General features: G+C 43.5%; 2 protein-coding genes and 1 non-coding gene across 4 annotated transcripts; 2 read left to right on the top strand and 1 right to left on the bottom strand.

Moving 5' to 3' along the window:
* Positions 1–1987: 1987 nt before the first annotated feature.
* Positions 1988–5621, top strand: LOC120031475 (INO80 complex subunit C-like). Its single transcript, XM_038977253.1, has 5 exons — positions 1988–2302; positions 3279–3395; positions 3490–3601; positions 3809–3876; positions 3989–5621. The coding sequence occupies exons 1-5, from the start codon at positions 2084–2086 to the stop codon at positions 4118–4120; spliced, it is 648 nt and encodes a 215-aa protein (XP_038833181.1). The 5' UTR covers positions 1988–2083; the 3' UTR covers positions 4121–5621.
* Positions 4955–5027, bottom strand: trnat-ugu. Its single transcript has one exon. It is a non-coding gene; the product is annotated as a tRNA-Thr (tRNA).
* A 2239-nt stretch (positions 5622–7860) lies between the features above and the next one.
* LOC120031473 (H-2 class II histocompatibility antigen, A-Q alpha chain-like) lies at positions 7861–15606 on the top strand. 2 transcript variants are annotated; one of them, XM_038977250.1, is made up of 5 exons: positions 9660–9751; positions 14458–14730; positions 14857–15138; positions 15289–15402; positions 15496–15606. In XM_038977250.1, the coding sequence occupies exons 2-5, from the start codon at positions 14481–14483 to the stop codon at positions 15549–15551; spliced, it is 702 nt and encodes a 233-aa protein (XP_038833178.1). In that variant the 5' UTR covers positions 9660–9751; positions 14458–14480; the 3' UTR covers positions 15552–15606. The 2 variants fall into 2 exon arrangements, with proteins under 2 accessions (XP_038833177.1, XP_038833178.1); XM_038977249.1 differs by lacking the exons at positions 14458–14730; positions 14857–15138; positions 15289–15402; positions 15496–15606 and adding exons at positions 7861–8563; positions 8777–9040; positions 9179–9460 and having other exon boundaries at positions 9649–10166.
* Positions 15607–17172: the final 1566 nt, after the last annotated feature.

Genomic DNA, 17172 nt, shown 5'->3' with positions numbered 1-17172 from the left:
CCTGCCTCGGTTGAAGTCGTGACAAGTATAGAGATATTGTTATCCACGTCGGCACCAACGATGTTAGGATGAAACAGTCAGAGGTCACCAAGCGCAACATAGCTTCAGCGTGTAAATCAGCTAGAAAGATGTGTCGGCATCGAGTAATTGTCTCTGGCCCCCTCCCAGTTAGGGGGAGTGATGAGCTCTACAGCAGAGTCTTACAACTCAATCGCTGGTTGAAAACTGTTTTCTGCCCTCCCAAAAGATAGAATTTGTAGATAATTGGCCCTCTTTCTGGCACTCACCCACAAACAGGACCAAGCCTGGCCTGTTGAGGAGTGACGGACTCCATCCTAGCTGGAGGGGTGCTCTCATCTTATCTACGAACATAGACAGGGCTCTAACTCCCCTATCTCCACAATGAAATAGGGTGCAGGCCAGGCAGCAGGCTGTTAGCCAGCCTGCCAGCTTAGTGAAGTCTGCCACTAGCACAGTCAGTGTAGTCAGCTCAGCTATCCCCATTGAGACCGTGTCTGTACCTCGACCTAGGTGGGGCAAAACTAAACATGGCGGTGTTCGCCTTAGCAATCTCACTAGAATAAAGACCTCCTCCATTCCTGCCATTATTGAAAGAGATCGTGATACCTCACATCTCAAAATAGGGCTACTTAATGTTAGATCCCTCACTTCAAAGGCAGTTATAGTCAATGAACTAATCACTGATCATAATCTTGATGTGATTGGCCTGACTGAAACATGGCTTAAGCCTGATGAATTTACTGTGTTAAATGAGGCCTCACCTCCTGGTTACACTAGTGACCATATCCCCCGTGCATCCCGCAAAGGCGGAGGTGTTGCTAACATTTACAATAGCAAATTTCAATTTACAAAAAAAAAAAAAAACGTTTTCTTCTTTTGAGCTTCTAGTCATGAAATCTATGCAGCCTACTCAATCACTTTTATAGCTACTGTTTACAGGCCTCCTGGGCCATATACAGCATTCCTCACTGAGTTCCCTGAATTCCTATCGGACCTTGTAGTCATAGCAGATAATATTCTAATTTTTGGTGACTTTAATATTCACATGGAAAAGTCCACAGACCCACTCCAAAAGGCTTTCGGAGCCATCATCGACTCAGTAGGTTTTGTCCAACATGTCTCCGGACCTACTCACTGCCACAGTCATACTCTGGACCTAGTTTTGTCCCATGGAATAAATGTTGTGGATCTTAATGTTTTTCCTCATAACCCTGGACTATCGGCCCACCATTTTATTACGTTTGCAATCACAACAAATAATCTGCTCAGACCCCAACCAAGGAGCATCAAAAGTCATGCTATAAATTCTCAGACAACCCAAAGATTCCTTGATGCCCTTCCAGACTCCCTCTGCCTACCCAAGGACGTCAGAGGACAAAAATCAGTTAACCACCTAACTGAGGAACTCAATTTAACCTTGCGCAATACCCTAGATGCAGTTGCACCTCTAAAAACTAAAAACATTTGTCATAAGAAACTAGCTCCCTGGTATACAGAAAATACCCGAGCTCTGAAGCAAGCTTCCAGAAAATTGGAACGGAAATGGCGCCACACCAAACTGGAAGTCTTTCGACTAGCTTGGAAAGACAGTATCGTTGTCACACCCTGACCTTAGAGAGCCTTTTTATTTCTCTATTTGGTTAGGTCAGGGTGTGATTAGGGTGGGCATTCTAGGTTTTCTGTTTCTATGTTGGTGTGTTTGATTCCCAATCGGAGGCAGCTGTCTATCGTTGTCTCTGATTGGGAATCAGATATAAGTTGTCAGTTTCCTTTTGGGTTTTGTGGTGGTGGTGCGGTTTTAATGGGTGTTGGGTTAGTTGGTAGGGAAATTCTTCACTGCGTAATGAATTAATAATGCAGAATAGTAGGCTGCCCAACAGTAGGTGGCGGCAAAAAACACTAGTAGGTTGTAGTCTGCCATAAAACCTTAAAGAAGAAGGCCCTTAGAATTAGTTTTGACCCGGAAGTGATTACGATAAAAATATTTTCAATGACAATAGAACATGTGTTTATGAACATTTTAACCTTTTTTGTTGTTGTTGCGTAAATCATTTACAGAGAAATGGCTTCTCCGAACCATAGTCCGGGTGTAGAAGGGGCCGTCAGGGTAACGACTTCACCAGCTGGTAAAACACAGACGTTGGTGTTGGCTTCTAGCCTGGCCGGGCTCCGCGGTAAGAAGAGACCTGCTAACACCGCCACCTCTCCTGCTGTACTGGCCAGTGGGAACAACAGCAAGAAGAAGAAATTTCAGCCCATCGCAAACCCGACACAAGCACAGGTAGTTTCCCCGAAGCTAGCTAGTTAGTTAGCTAGCTAGAAAGCTACTACATAAGCAGAGGAATAGACAGACCAATTAACATGTTGATCTGATTTCGATGATACAGTACCAATAATTGTGTTGGTCGTGGTAAGGGGTCCGTCCTCCCATTACAAAAAAATATAGTTAAATCAAATTGTATTTGTCACATGCGCCGAATACAACAGGTGTAGACCTTACAGTGAAAGGATTACTTACAAGCCCTCAACCAAGAATGCTTTAAGAAGTTAAGTAAGAAGTAGAAAATAAAAGTAACAAATAATTAAACAGCAGCAGTAAAATATCAAAATAATAAGTAAATATCAACTAACAATATACAGGGGATACCGGTACAGAGTCAATGTGCGGGGGCACCGGTTAGTTGAGGTAATGTGTACATGTAGAGTTAAAGTGACTATGTATAGGTAATAAACAGAGTAGCAACAGTGTAAAAGAGGGGTCTGGGTAGCCCTTTGATTAGCTGTTCAGGAGTCTTATGGATTGGGGTAGAAGCTGTTAAAAAGCCTTTTGGACCTAGACTTGAGGTAGCAGAGAGAACAGTCCATGACTAGAGTGCCCGGTTAAAGCCTCACTTCACCACTTTTTAACCTTGTATTTGTCATCTGCAGATCAGTCCCAGTGAAAACTATGATCTACGTTCTGCAGTCAAAAACTCTAATCTCTTTTGTTTTTCTAAACACCAAAGATCACTCAAAAAACTTAGTCAGGAGATTACATAATGGTTGTAATGCTGGCTGCACGTTGTCCAAACTGGTTGATCTAGCTAGTTATTTAACAGCTGAGCTGTCCCCTGGGCCAAGTTGCCAAACAAAGTTGCAGATAGAAATGCCATGAATAGAGCCTACGTGATCACTTATTTTACATGTCAGAGAGGCATGTTGTATAAACATAGAAATATGCTATCTAAACGTTGCATTCTGCTAAACTGACCCTGTAGGTGACTGCAGTGGAGGCGGTGTCTGAGGGGAAGGCAGTGGGCGTGTCTGACGCTGTAGGTCCAGCCACAACGGAACCAGCAGCCAAACCCCTGCCCTTCAAAGACCTGATATTTGTGGTGAGCAGACTGAGGGTAACACTTGTGAAATGATAACTGTCTTTCCCTCACTTGTCTTCGCCTCACTCCTCTCTCCCCACTTTTTACTCTACAGCATTCAGGGATAGGGGGAGCTGCAGCAGGAAAAAAGAACCGGACCTGGAAAAACCTGAAACAGATTCTGGCAGTGGAACGGACTCTACCCTGGAAGATCAATGACCCCAATTGTGAGTGGGTCTGACTTTGTGTGTGAAAGATGTTTTGGGTCAATGTTTCTGCTTTGAAAGATGTTTACAGTGAAAATGAATACCCATTTTGGGGATTTTAACAGAAGGCTGTGTAAGCTATGTCTCTGTGTAGTATTACACCTGACCTGATTCTTTCTGAGCCTTCTCTGATTGCCTGAGTTTGACCTTTGAGCCTGCTGTGTTCAGACTACAGCATTGATGCCCCTCCCTCCCTGAAGCCAGCCAAGAAATACTCAGACATCTCTGGACTCCCTGTGAGTAACTGACACACACATGTTTATGGACACTCTATGAGCTGTTGTCATTTTGCATGTGTCAGGTGAACTACACACTCACTCTGCATTATGCTATGTGTCCATGTGTCAGGCGAACTACACTGACCCCCAGACCAAGCTGAGGTTCACGTCATCTGAGGAGTTCTCCTTCCTGCGCCTGCTCCCCACTGACGCCGTCACCGGTTACCTGGCGCTCCGCAAGGCCACCTGCATTGTACCCTGACCGCAAGGCCTGCTGGGAGATCGGAGTTCAGCCAGTGTCTGTCCTGGCCTGGGAGGGACATTGACCATTATGGGGAACAATGTCTAGGAGGTGTCAGACTCTCAGGGAGAGGGACCAACAGGGTCTGTTACAGAGAGAGGGAACCAATGGATACCTTGGGCCCCCTTTCGACAACAAGGGAAGTGCCTCTAGTGTCGAGAGACTATCACTCACAATCTGGCTGACGCCTTGATGGGGATGTCTACACAGACCTTTTGACCTGGCTACTGTCTACACAGACCTTTTGAGCTGGCTACTGTCTACACAGATCTGAGTTGGCTACTGTCTACACAGATCTGAGTTGGCTGTCTACAGGAAAAACAATTGAGTGAAAAACTTGACCTTCCTATGATTGCTCCTTGATCTGTCTGAAATCATATTTCTGTTTGTCATGTTGCTGTATGATGATAATGTTGCTACTTGTTTTATCTGCCCTCTGTAAGATAACACTGCAACATATTGTTACCTGTTTTAAATTTATTTAAAAAACAAAATACTTATCATCCTTACTGAACAAACTAGTTGTGGCACATTCTGTAATCACTATGTACTACGACCTGCTGTAAGGAGATTTGACAGCTTTAAAAGATGACTTTCTCTTTAGGACGCTGTTCTTCTTTGTCTTTGGAGCAAGACAGGGAGATGAGGTAGAGAAGAGACTTCCTAATGTGTTTTCTGGGGCTGGGTTAGTTTGAGTTGCTGGCTAACTAGAGAGCAACAGTACAATGGCTGCTGCTGTGTGACAACAGGTGCTACTGGCCTCAGGGTCACAAATCAGCTGGGCCAAAATATGTCAGGCCCCAGTGAGAATTGAACTCGCGACCCCTGGTTTACAAGACCAGTGCTCTAACCACTGAGCTATGGAGCCTTACTTGTATAGCAACTCAGAGACTATGCTATTTAATTACCACACCCCTACTGGCTACAATGCAGATGCCACACCTCAGTAATATGTCAGACTCCTTATATAAACACAAGTAACGATAGCTGCCGGTATGATCCCACAAAGCCTTCAGAACCGCCATTGTAAATGATATCAAGTGAGTACCACATTGAGATGTACTAAGACCCAAGACAAGGTTTAGGCTTATCAATGACAGTTGGGTAGAAAGATTACACCGAGCTACCCAGAGAGACACAAGATTATGCTTGTACTGGATCTCTGCTTGTGATTCTGTGTAGATCTGTTATCGTTCATTCTAGTTTGAACTGTGTTGGATCATTCACAGACAGCTTTGAGGATGAAATTCTTGACTGGGCCAGCAAAAAACAAGATTTCAAAGGGTGTATCAAAAAGCCAATAGCAGAAGACTGGATTTATCCTGCCTTCTAAATAGAGAAATACAGTAGGTGATGTGACAGTGCCTCCTGGTGGTATAAAGTGTTTAAAACAGGATTATAAACTGTGGTTCAAGTCCTGAATGCTGATTGGCTGACAGCTGTGGTATATCAGACCATATACCACTGGTATGATAAAACATGTATTTTTACTGCTCGAGTTATGTTGGTAACCAGTTTATAATAGCAATAAGGCACCTTGGTGGTTGTGGTATATGGCCAATATACCACGGCTAAGGGCTGTATACAGGCACTCTGCTTTGCGTCGCGCATAAGAACAGCTGTTAGCCGTGGTATATTGGCCATATGCCACACCCCCTTGTGCCTTATTGCTTAAATATAGTGCTTATTTCACCAGAGGAGTCCTCTCCAGGGGCCTCATTTATAAACGTTGCTAGGCACAAAAGGTGGCGTACGTCACTTTCTAAGCAAACTTTGATTTATAAAAAACTTGACGGGAGAATGTGCGGTCCTCCATGGACACTTTGGCCCACATGCACACACACAAACTAGAGAAATGAGAAACTGCGACTCCGATGGCAGAAGGATGAAACTCAAGAAACGCTTTGAAATTAATACCATTGTCTAAAATAAATCGAAATATTACCTCATGATATGATGAGTTCCCTGGAGTTCACACACACAAAAAAAACATGATTTAGGATAAATACAAACGGAGATATCTTTTTGCAAAGAACCAATACATGTGTAACGGATGTGAAATGGCTAGCTAGTTAGCGGGTATGCGCTAATAGCGTATCAATCAGTTACGTCACTTGCTCTGAAACCTAGAAGTAGTGGTTCCCCTTGCTCTGCAAGGGCCGCGGCCTTTGTGGAGCGATGGGTAACGATGCTTCGTGGGCGACCGTTGTTGATGTGTGCAGAGGGTCCCTGGTTCGCGCCCGGGGCGAGGGGACGCCGTAAAGTTATACTGTTACACATGCATGTTATGAAATGTATTCTAATAAATAATAAGGTGAACAGGCCAAATTATGTTTAAACTGATACCGTTTACGATGCCTCAGTCGGGCAGATACGGGTATCACATGTTCGTTGCGCAGAACTGTCCATGTGATAATGGCCCTGTCATTGTCAGTTACAATCAGGGTAATTACCACACCTGAAGGTGTTATGCAATTGGGTAGCTTTGACAATCAAATGGATGGGAATTAAAACGCATGCAATTACAATGCGTAATGAAGAATTCGGAGAGCGACTTTTCAGTGACCAGCAAGATCTACTGGCCAATGATAAGGAGTAGCTTATGAGCTGGTTCCGATTACCAAGCGCTGTTCTCTTGGATCTCTGTGCTGTAGTGGGCCCAGCTTTATAGAGAAGCACCTGCAGAAACCAAGCCGTGCCTGCACTTCAACTCCTTGGCAACCTCGTTAATAGCGTTGGTGTCTCTTTGCGTTTGCAGGACTGCATCTTTGAGGACACGGCCGCTGGAGGGTTGGGACGCACAAGGTGCAGTGGAGACGCCGGGGCTGGGCGCACTCAGCTCCTGTTCCGCAGCGCCACCGACCCCACTGGAACACTCAGCTCCCGCTCCGCAGCGCCACCGACCCCGCTGGAACACTCAGCTCCTGCTCCGCAGCGTCACCGACCCCACTGGAACACTCAGCTCCCGCTCCGCAGCGCCACCGACCCCGCTGGAACACTCAGCTCCCGCTCCGCAGCGTCACCGACCCCACTGGAACACTCAGCTCCCGCTCCGCAGCGCCACCGACCCCACTGGAACACTCAGCTCCCGCTCCGCAGCGCCACCGACCCCGCTGGAACACTCAGCTCCTGCTCCGCAGCGTCACCGACCCCGCTGGAACACTCAGCTCCTGCTCCGCAGCGCCACCGACCCCGCTGGAACACTCAGCTCCTGCTCCGCAGCGCCACCGACCCCGCTGGAACACTCAGCTCCTGCTCCGCAGCGCCACCGACCCCGCTGGAACACTCAGCTCCTGCTCCGCAGCGTCACCGACCCCGCTGGAACACTCAGCTCCTGCTCCGCAGCGTCACCGACCCCGCTGGAACACTCAGCTCCTGCTCCGCAGCGTCACCGATCCCACTGGAACACTCAGCAGCACCACCGATCCCGCTGGAACACTCAGCTCCCGCTCCGCAGCGCCACCGACCCCGCTGGAACACTCAGCTCCCGCTCCGCAGCGCCACCGACCCCGCTGGAACACGCAGCGACTAAAAACAATAGAATGAGTAAATGTTTAAACAACTTGAATGCATCTGGTTTATTATTTTTAAACGTGTGAATACTATTTACATACCTGGATCATCCGGTGCGTCTTGCATGTCCGTGTCCCCCTCCGTCACTACTCAGGAGGGATTCTCCTATAATACCGGCAAGTCGCTCATCAAGGGGGTTGAGCTCCGGTGTCCTCTTTCCGTCGCCCGTGGCACAAACACTTTGTGTAAGGCTATGCACCTTTTGGCCTCCACTTTTGTCGGACCACTTTTTCATTTCTGAGCCAGCAGCATTGACAGCGTCCGCCACATGTAATGCCCACAGTGTGTCCACTAAACCATATATTTTCTTGCTTCATCCTCCCCTACAAGAACTTCCATTTCACACTGGGTGAAATGCTTCTTTTTATTGCCTTTCTGTCGAAATTTGTTGTCATGCAGTCAAGACGCTCGCTCACGTGCGCCAAATTTCGAGTTGATTGTGATTTATAGCCAAATTTCGAGTTGATTGTGATTTATAACGGGAAACCGGCGTGGGACGTGCCTACGTACTGTTTTAAATCAGAATATTTTTGTGTGTAAGCACTTTCTGTGTTACCTTTTAACGTGAATCCTCCGCCCAGTTTTATAAATTAGGCCTCTGGTCTGTAAACTGTTTCCTCCTGGATACAGTAAGAGTGAAATAAATGTTCTGATTGGTTCAAGTCTAGGTAATGCATGTTCAGCAGTATCTGTAAACGAGAGGAAGGACCAGCACTGGAGTTGTCAGTGCCTTGTTCTCGGCAGAGTTCTCCCGCACGCTCACGAACTGAGAGATGAACCTCTGTGTGGCTATTGTCGTTCTCACTGCGGTCGTCTGCACTTCGGCAGAAAGTAAGTCTATTATTGATTTTAAAGCCAATTGAATTAGAGCTAGGGTCATATTAATTTATTCAAGGTACTGGGTATATGAAGTGTGGTAACGGTTTAAAATAGACTTTGAACCAGTATTTGGTTCAATCACTTTGTAAAGATTGAAGCTGATGTTAATGATTTGGTGTATTTATCACTCAACTGAACGAGTATGTTATCTGTTTGGGTTTCCAGTTCCTCATGAGACCGTCTATGTGCTGGGCTGTCTTGAGAAGACAAAGGTGGAGGCGGAGGCAGAGCTTCAGGTGGATGGGGAGGAAGTGGTATATGCTGACTTCCAGAGTGGACAGGAAGTTTGGACATTGCCTGAGTTCCTGGGGCCATTCCCAAGCTCTACTGTCCGTAACTTCTACAAGAATGCCGTTAAAGGCAGACGATTGTGTTGGGATGCCTTGGCTCTTTGGATATTAGAAGAAAAGGGTCCACCTGAGGTAAAAGGTAGAGCAAATCAACTTTTTGATTAAAACGAAGATGAAGTGAAATTTTTGGTGAAATAGTAAGTGACAAAAATGCCTATGTATTACAGTGAGAGATTGATTTTTTTAAAGCTAGTGGTTGTACCCCCCCCCCCCCCAGATGCCCCTGAGAGCACCATCTACCCCAGGGATGAGGAGGAGCTGGGGGTGGAGAACACCCTTATCTGCTTTGCCAATCATTTCTACCCCCCGCCTGTCAAAGTCAACTGGACCAAGAATGGCCTGGAGGTGACTGAGGGAGCGTCTCTCAGTCGGTACTATCCTAATGAAGATGGAACGTTCCACCAGCTCTCCAGCCTGAGTTTCACTCCACAGGAGGGGGATGTCTATGCCTGCACTGTGGAGCACACAGCCTTGGAGGACCCCAAAACCAGGTTCTGGGGTGAGAAACTGTTTCTCTAAATAGGGTATTTATTAAATTATCTTGGGTCTTTAGAAGCCGCTCAGATATAAGAAAATCTGAAACTCAGGGTAATGTTTCCTCATGAACTATTGCCACTGTAATATATAATAGTTGAAAGATGTATTTCTTCAATGATTTGATGGCACCGCTCTCCTCTTGTCCCCCAGAGTATAAGGTACGTGAGGTGAGTGGGTCCAGTGCTGGTCCTGCTGTATTCTGTGGAGTGGGCCTGACTCTGGGACTGTTGGGAGTGGCTACCGGAACATTCCTGTACGTCAAAGGACAACAGTTCAACTGAATTGTGACATATATGAAATTTTAAAAATCCTCTTTTGCAGTTGTAGGTAAACAATGGGACAGAATTAGTGGCATACCGCAGTTTCATATTTTTTGTTGAGGGGGGAAACCGTTAACTTCGTACAATTTTACACATTTTGCCATGGGGCAAAGAAAAATATGCAGTTTTATAACTAATCTCATGCTATTTTACACATCTTGCCATGAGGCTGAGAGAAAATGTTGCTGTTTTAAAGCTAATTTCCTGCAATTCTACACATATTGCCATGGGACAGAGAGAAATGTGCATTTTTAAGCACATTTCCTGCTATTCTACACATTTTGAGAGAAAATGTTGAAGTTTAGCAGCTAATTTCCTGTCATTTTAAACATTTTTGCCATGGCTTATGACGTGTTCATATGTTATCTGGGGAGGGGGGGGGGGCTGACCTCCAGGGGGTCCCCACCTTTTCTTTTGGAGGGGGGGGGGGGTTGAGGCCCCCAGAGGTGGGGGGTGTGTAGTACGCCAGTGCAAATAATATTATTAACTACTCTGTAACAGTTCAATTTTTTTCCTGTCAATAAAATATTACATATTTTTTTTCGGAACAATCAAAGGTATCATAAATATGCACCCAACCTGAGACGTTTAACAATAATAGACACATGAATGGATCGCATTCATTAATTGTTCCCGTCTTACATTGTACACTGCAAGTGGGTAATTCCCCCCTCCGTCATCAATTGTAGATCACAAACTTGAATGTCATTTCACCATTTAATACTAACTATCAGTTGTGTGGTAAACAGGAGGAAGTATGAAGTATTTATACAATGTACTGAAACTGTGAGTGAGAATGGGAGAGCATGTCTGAGCTATTGTGGGACCAATACCATAGAAACCCAAACAAGACTGTAAAGTAGTAGGTTGGTTAATATTTACACACAGTGACCGGAATAAGAGTTTTATTGTATGCAATAATTGGTATGGGACTTTGCCTGGTGTCAAATCAATAATCATAAACAGGGTTGGGTAGGTTACTTTCTAAATGTAATCGGTTACTAGTTAAGTGTCAAATTGTAATCCGTAGCGTAACTTTTGAATTACCCAAACTAACAGATTACGTTCAGTTACTTTTGCAATACTTTCCCTTTTAAAGAGGCATTAGAAAAAGACAAAGGATCCATCCAACACATTTGGTGTGTCATAGTGGTCTCTGACTTGTGGTCATACTCGCTCAGGAGGACAAACTTAAACTTGCGCAATTTTTCAACGCTGAATTGAATGAAATTGAGAAAACAAAGTGTCAATGTATTTTTTCACAAACATCCTTTCTGAATTTAAAAGTAATTCAAGAAGTAATCTAGTTTTTCAAAAGAATCTGTAATTTGATTGCAATATTTTAGCTGGTAATGTAATTGCACATCAGTCATGAATTGCAGTGCTTTGTGATATGCTTAGCAAGAGAGAGAGCATAGCAATATTATAACAAATGACTTCCTGAAAAACTTTAGAGCTGTTTCGCTACTGGACTGACATTGGTCCATCCAACCTGATTCCTCATTCTGTTCTGTTATAGACACAGGCCAACATTAACCACATAGAGACACAGAAGGAGGTATCGAACTCTGTTCTCGCTCTGAGAAGTAAACATGTATGTACTGACTCTCTCGTCCATCCACCTATTGCTTCTCTTCTCCTCTCTGTTTGGAGTAGGTGAGTAAAAATCTGCTCCTGTCCTATAGATGTGCAGGTTTGACAGGAACCACAGAATGACTTTGAATTGATCCTGTCCTATAGATGTGCAGGTTTGACAGGAACCACAGAATGACTTTGAATTGATCCTGTCCTATAGATGTGCAGGTTTGACAGGAACCACAGAATGACTTTGAATTGATCCTGTCCTATAGATGTGCAGGTTTGACAGGAACCACAGAATAACTTTGAATTGATCCTGTCCTATAGATGTGCAGGTTTGACAGGAACCACAGAATGACTTTGAATTGATCCTGTCCTATAGATGTGCAGGTTTGACAGGAACCACAGAATGACTTTGAATTGATCCTGTCCTATAGATGTGCAGGTTTGACAGGAACCACAGAATGACTTTGAATTGATCCTGTCCTATAGATGTGCAGGTTTGACAGGAACCACAGAATGACTTTGAATTGATCCTGTCCTATAGATGTGCAGGTTTGACAGGAACCACAGAATAACTTTGAATTGATCCTGTCCTATAGATGTGCAGGTTTGACAGGAACCACAGAATGACTTTGAATTGATCCTGTCCTATAGATGTGCAGGTTTGACAGGAACCACAGAATAACTTTGAATTGATCCTGTCCTATAGATGTGCAGGTTTGACAGGAACCACAGAATGACTTTGAATTGATCCTGTCCTATAGATGTGCAGGTTTGACAGGAACCACAGAATGACTTTGAATTGATCCTGTCCTATAGATGTGCAGGTTTGACAGGAACCACAGAATGACTTTGAATTGATCCTGTCCTATAGATGTGCAGGTTTGACAGGAACCACAGAATAACTTTGAATTGATCCTGTCATATAGATGTGCAGGTTTGACAGGAACCACAGAATGACTTTGAATTGATCCTGTCCTATAGATGTGCAGGTTTGACAGGAACCACAGAATGACTTTGAATTGATCCTGTCCTATAGATGTGCAGGTTTGACAGGAACCATGGAATGACTTTGAATTGATCCTGTCCTATAGATGTGCAGGTTTGACAGGAGCCACAGAATAACTTTGAATTGATCCTGTCCTATAGATGTGCAGGTTTGACAGGAACCACAGAATGACTTTGAATTGATCCTGTCCTATAGATGTGCAGGTTTGACAGGAACCACAGAATGACTTTGAATTGATCAAGATACACAAAGTCAGTCCAAAGTCTCAGTTATCGTCTTGAGCTTTGCAAAATGACTGCCATTATAGACACTTGTAGTGGTGAGATAGTCAACATGAATCCTGTTGTTTATGGTCTCTGTACAGAGAGACTGAAGTGATTGAAGTCCAGTGGTGGAAAAAGTACCCAATTGTGATACATGAGTAAAAATATAGATACCTTTTTAATAAAAAGTTACTCAAGTAAAAGTGAAAGTCACCTAGTAAAATACTACTTCAGTAAAAGTATTTGGTTCTGAATATACTTAAGTATCAAGGTAAATGTAATTTCTAAAATATGCTTATATCAAAAGTAAAAGTATAAATCATTTCAAATTCCTTATATTATGCAAAGCAGACGGCACCATAACATGTACAGATATCCAGGTGCGCACTCCAACACTCGGACATCATTTACAAATTACGCATTTGTGTTTAGTGAGTCTGCCAGATCAGAGGCCACGTGTTCTCTTGACAAGTGTGTGAATTGGACCATTTTCCTGTCCTGCTAAGCATTCAAAATGTAACTAATAATTTTGGGTGTCAGGGAAAATGTATGGAGTGAAAAGTACATTCTTTCTTTAGGAATAACTCCAGTATGTATTGATATAATTTCACAGGATTTGTTTTTGGACAGAAGCTGTAGAGATTGGTAAGAAATGGCATTTCTGTAGCCAAATATCTTATTCATCCATTTTTGGGTTTTTTAAACATTACATGACCTGGTATGATGGTGGGTTGATCAGTTATACAGTTTAAAGCTGTTTTTGCTGGGGGTTTTGCCCAAATTTTACTTTTAAAGTAACTGTCCAGTGTTTCCAGATTTCTATGAAATATGATATATAATTAATTACAATAAGTGTGAAATCGTTTTCCATACAGTTTTTTTCCTCCTCAGGAGGATGACATCATCGTCTATGAGAAAATAGCAAGCATTTTTAAACCGTCTGTTTGAGTTTTTTTTGTGTTTTTTCCCCCTCCAATTTATGCTTTGGCCACAAATACGAGTTAACAGTATGAGTTAACAGAATATTCACTTTTAAAAGTGAGATTTTCACTGGACAGTTACTATAAAATAGCAACATTTTCTCTCAGCCTTATGTCAAAATGTGTAGAGTAGCAGGAAACCTGCTTTAAAACTGAAGGGAAAAAATCTGAAGAATAGCATGAGATGAGCATTTTTTTTCTCTGCCCAAAATGTGTAGAATTGCAAGAAATTACCTGTCAAACTCCAAAATTGTCTCTGATTCATGACAAAATGTGTAGAATAGCAGTATAAACCTGCACATTTTTCTCTTAGCTGTTTTCCCCCCAAATTTGTTATCCCTAAAAATGATATAAATTTTTTTAATTTTGGGGGGAGGGGCCTTCAACTTCCCACTTATACTGTGTTTTCAAAATACCCCTCCATATATCCCTCAAAATAACCCTCAAGAGAGGCATAATACGTCATGTCAAGCTGTGTAGAATCGCAGGAAATGCATTTTAAAATGTTCATAAACATTGCAGGGGAGGACCCCCAGGACCCCAATATCTACACCACAATTTCACCCTTGTTTTAAGTATATAGTGGCCAAAGTGTGTCATCCTCTGCATTCTTGTAATTGTGCACTAAACATGTGTGTATTTTGATAAAGAATTATTCCATCTTATATTTCTATAGACAAAGATACGTAAAGAGTGAAATCCACAGAATTTATTTGTTTTCTCTGGTTTGTTGATCAGATGATATTATGAAAGAAGAGAAACGAGACCTTCAGATATCATCTTGTTTGTGACTGTTTATTTGACAGATGGCTATTTTGGACACTTTGAGATGAGGTGTCGGTTCAGCTCTGAGGATCCCCGTGATATTGAGTTTCTGCTGCAGGTCTACGGCAACAAGAAGTTACTGGGACAATACAACAGCACAACAGAGAAATGTACAGTCTACACACAATGGATGAAGAACTTCACTGAAACGGCCTGCAAAGGCCCTGCTTTTCTGGCCGCGAGGAGAGAAGAAATGAAGAAATACTGCAGCAGCAACGTTCCTGTGGTGTATGAGTACTTACTAGATAAGGCAGGTGAGTGTATGAGTACATACTCAATGGTAGTGATAAGGAGGAGTACATACTAGATGAGACAGATGAACGTCATGAAAAGAGCATGAGGCGAGCCCTGAAGAACCCAGTATGTTCTTCCCTCTCCAGTTGAGCCCTACATCAGGCTGAGGTCAGTGGAGCCGTTCAGTACCAGACACCTGGCCATGCTCGTGTGCAGCGCCTACGACTTCTACCCCAAACCCATCAGAGTGACGTGGCTGAGGGACGGACAGGAAGTGACCTCAAATGTGACTTCCACAGAGGAGCTGGTCAATGGGGATTGGACCTACCAGATCCACTCGCACCTGGAGTACACGCCCACACCTGGAGAGAGAATCACCTGTATGGTGGAGCACTTCAGCCTCACTGAGCCCAAACTGTATGACTGGGGTAAGTGTGTGTGTGTGTGTGTGTATGACTGGGGTAAGTGTGTGTGTGTGTGGACTTGGAGTGTCTGAATGAGATACGAGTGCTTGGGAGGGAGGGTTTATAAGTCTATTTATTATAAGATGTATGTCTTAATTGTTTGTGTAATTACAGACCCCTCCATGCCTGGTCCTGAGAAGAATAAGATGGTGATCGGGGCCTGTGGGCTGCTGCTGGGGGTGGTCTTTATAGCAGCTGGACTGATCTACTACAGGAAGAAATCTACTGGTGAGGAGACACAGGCTATTCTATGTCAAAACAACCAAATACTTTTCAAGTCCAAATTTGAAATGCAACTTTATCTTTTTCGTTCTCTTTCAGAAGGACGAGTGTTGGTGCCGACCATGGCGCTGCCAGAAAGTTATGGCACCATCTAGTGGTTCACACCAGTCTGCCTTCTGAAGGTTGTGATTGGTACCCAGACTAATTAAGTGGGTTCAGGTCATTTTAGCTAACATTCCACTCCTTGTTGCCTTTTCAGTGACATATGCCAAGGAGGTCAAGTAGTGGAATGTCAGCTAAAAAGACTGGTACCCAGACTACCACTTAATCATTCCAAGCATAATGTCTTCTCTGTCTCCCAGGCCTTTTGCATTGGAGGAGAGGAGAGGTTGCAGCCAGAAACTCCCAAGACCCTTCTATGGGGATCAGAATCACGGCATTCAGATCAAGAGTTTACCACCGAGTGGCCAACTTGATCAAATCTATGCACATCCTGTGCGTCTGAGACGTTAGATCTATGATATGATTTTGTAAGGTGTGACAGATGTGACAAACAAGATTGGTTTATGGAATTGTTCTTCCTTAGGTTTTGATTCTAATTCTTGTTTCTATTGGCAACTGATGTTATTGTTAACTTGGCTTTGTCTTTATTAAAATAGTTTTATTTAGCAGTTTTCATTTGTTAGGGCATTTGTTGATAGATTCGCAAGGGGTAGGCTATATTTAACCAATAAGGTTCAAGGAGGTGTGGTATACGGCAAATATACCATGCCAACGGGCTGTTCTTTCGTACGACACAACGCTGAGGGCCTGGATACAGCCCTTAGCAGTGACACATTGGCCATATACCACAAACCTCCAAGGTGCCTTATTGTTATTATAAACAAGTTACCAACATAAATATTACTGTAAACAAGAAATGTTGCATCATACCCGTAGTTCAGGTCACGTTCCACTGCTTAGACGCTGCCAGATCTTACAACACCTAGATAGGTATTTTACCTTTCAGCTAACCACATATGTTATAGCAATCTGTCAGTCGATGACACAAGTCGATGGACACAGTTGACAGTCGATGACGTGGCATGCAACCGTTGGTTGATTCATGCAACGTCTAAGAAGTGGAAAGCAACCATACTGTCTGATATTCCACGTCTTTCAGCCAATCAGCATCCAGAAGCCAAACTACCCAGTTTATAAATGTCTATATTAGTGAAAGGCTATAAGTCAAATTACTTCCTCTCATGCTTTCCCTTCCTTCATGGACACTTATGCAAAAACATAAATAATAAATAATGAAAGCCATTTGAAAGTAAACATCCTCCATATTGTTTTCACTTATCCTTTGCTTTCAGATCAGGGGAAATCAAGGAAAGGAGGCTAAGACACAGGAAAGGAGGCTAGACTAGGACACAGGAAAGGAGGCTAGGCTGGACATAGGAAAAGAGGTTAGGCTAGGTCACAGGAAAGGAGGCTAGGACACAGAAGTCTAGCACCAGCAGACACTCCGTGCCAGAGATTGGTTTGCGTTCCAGGTCATCTTTTTTTGCAGTCATAGTTTGCTCCATGAGATTGCTGTATCTTATTCATGTGGTTCCTGATCCTTTCTACAGTCCAGACGTTGTGAGAATGCTCATCTACAAAGCGTGACTGCAAAAAAAGATGACATACAAGTTGGAAGACAATTTGAAAGTAAAATGTATATTTCAAAAAATATATCAATGCAACTTTTTCCATTCCGAGCAGACACAGATTGTATGACTGCATCATTTAATC

This window comes from Salvelinus namaycush, chromosome 37, assembly GCF_016432855.1.
Source record: "Salvelinus namaycush isolate Seneca chromosome 37, SaNama_1.0, whole genome shotgun sequence".
NCBI lineage: Eukaryota > Metazoa > Chordata > Actinopteri > Salmoniformes > Salmonidae > Salvelinus > Salvelinus namaycush.
This window is presented reverse-complemented; position numbering and strand designations above follow the sequence as displayed.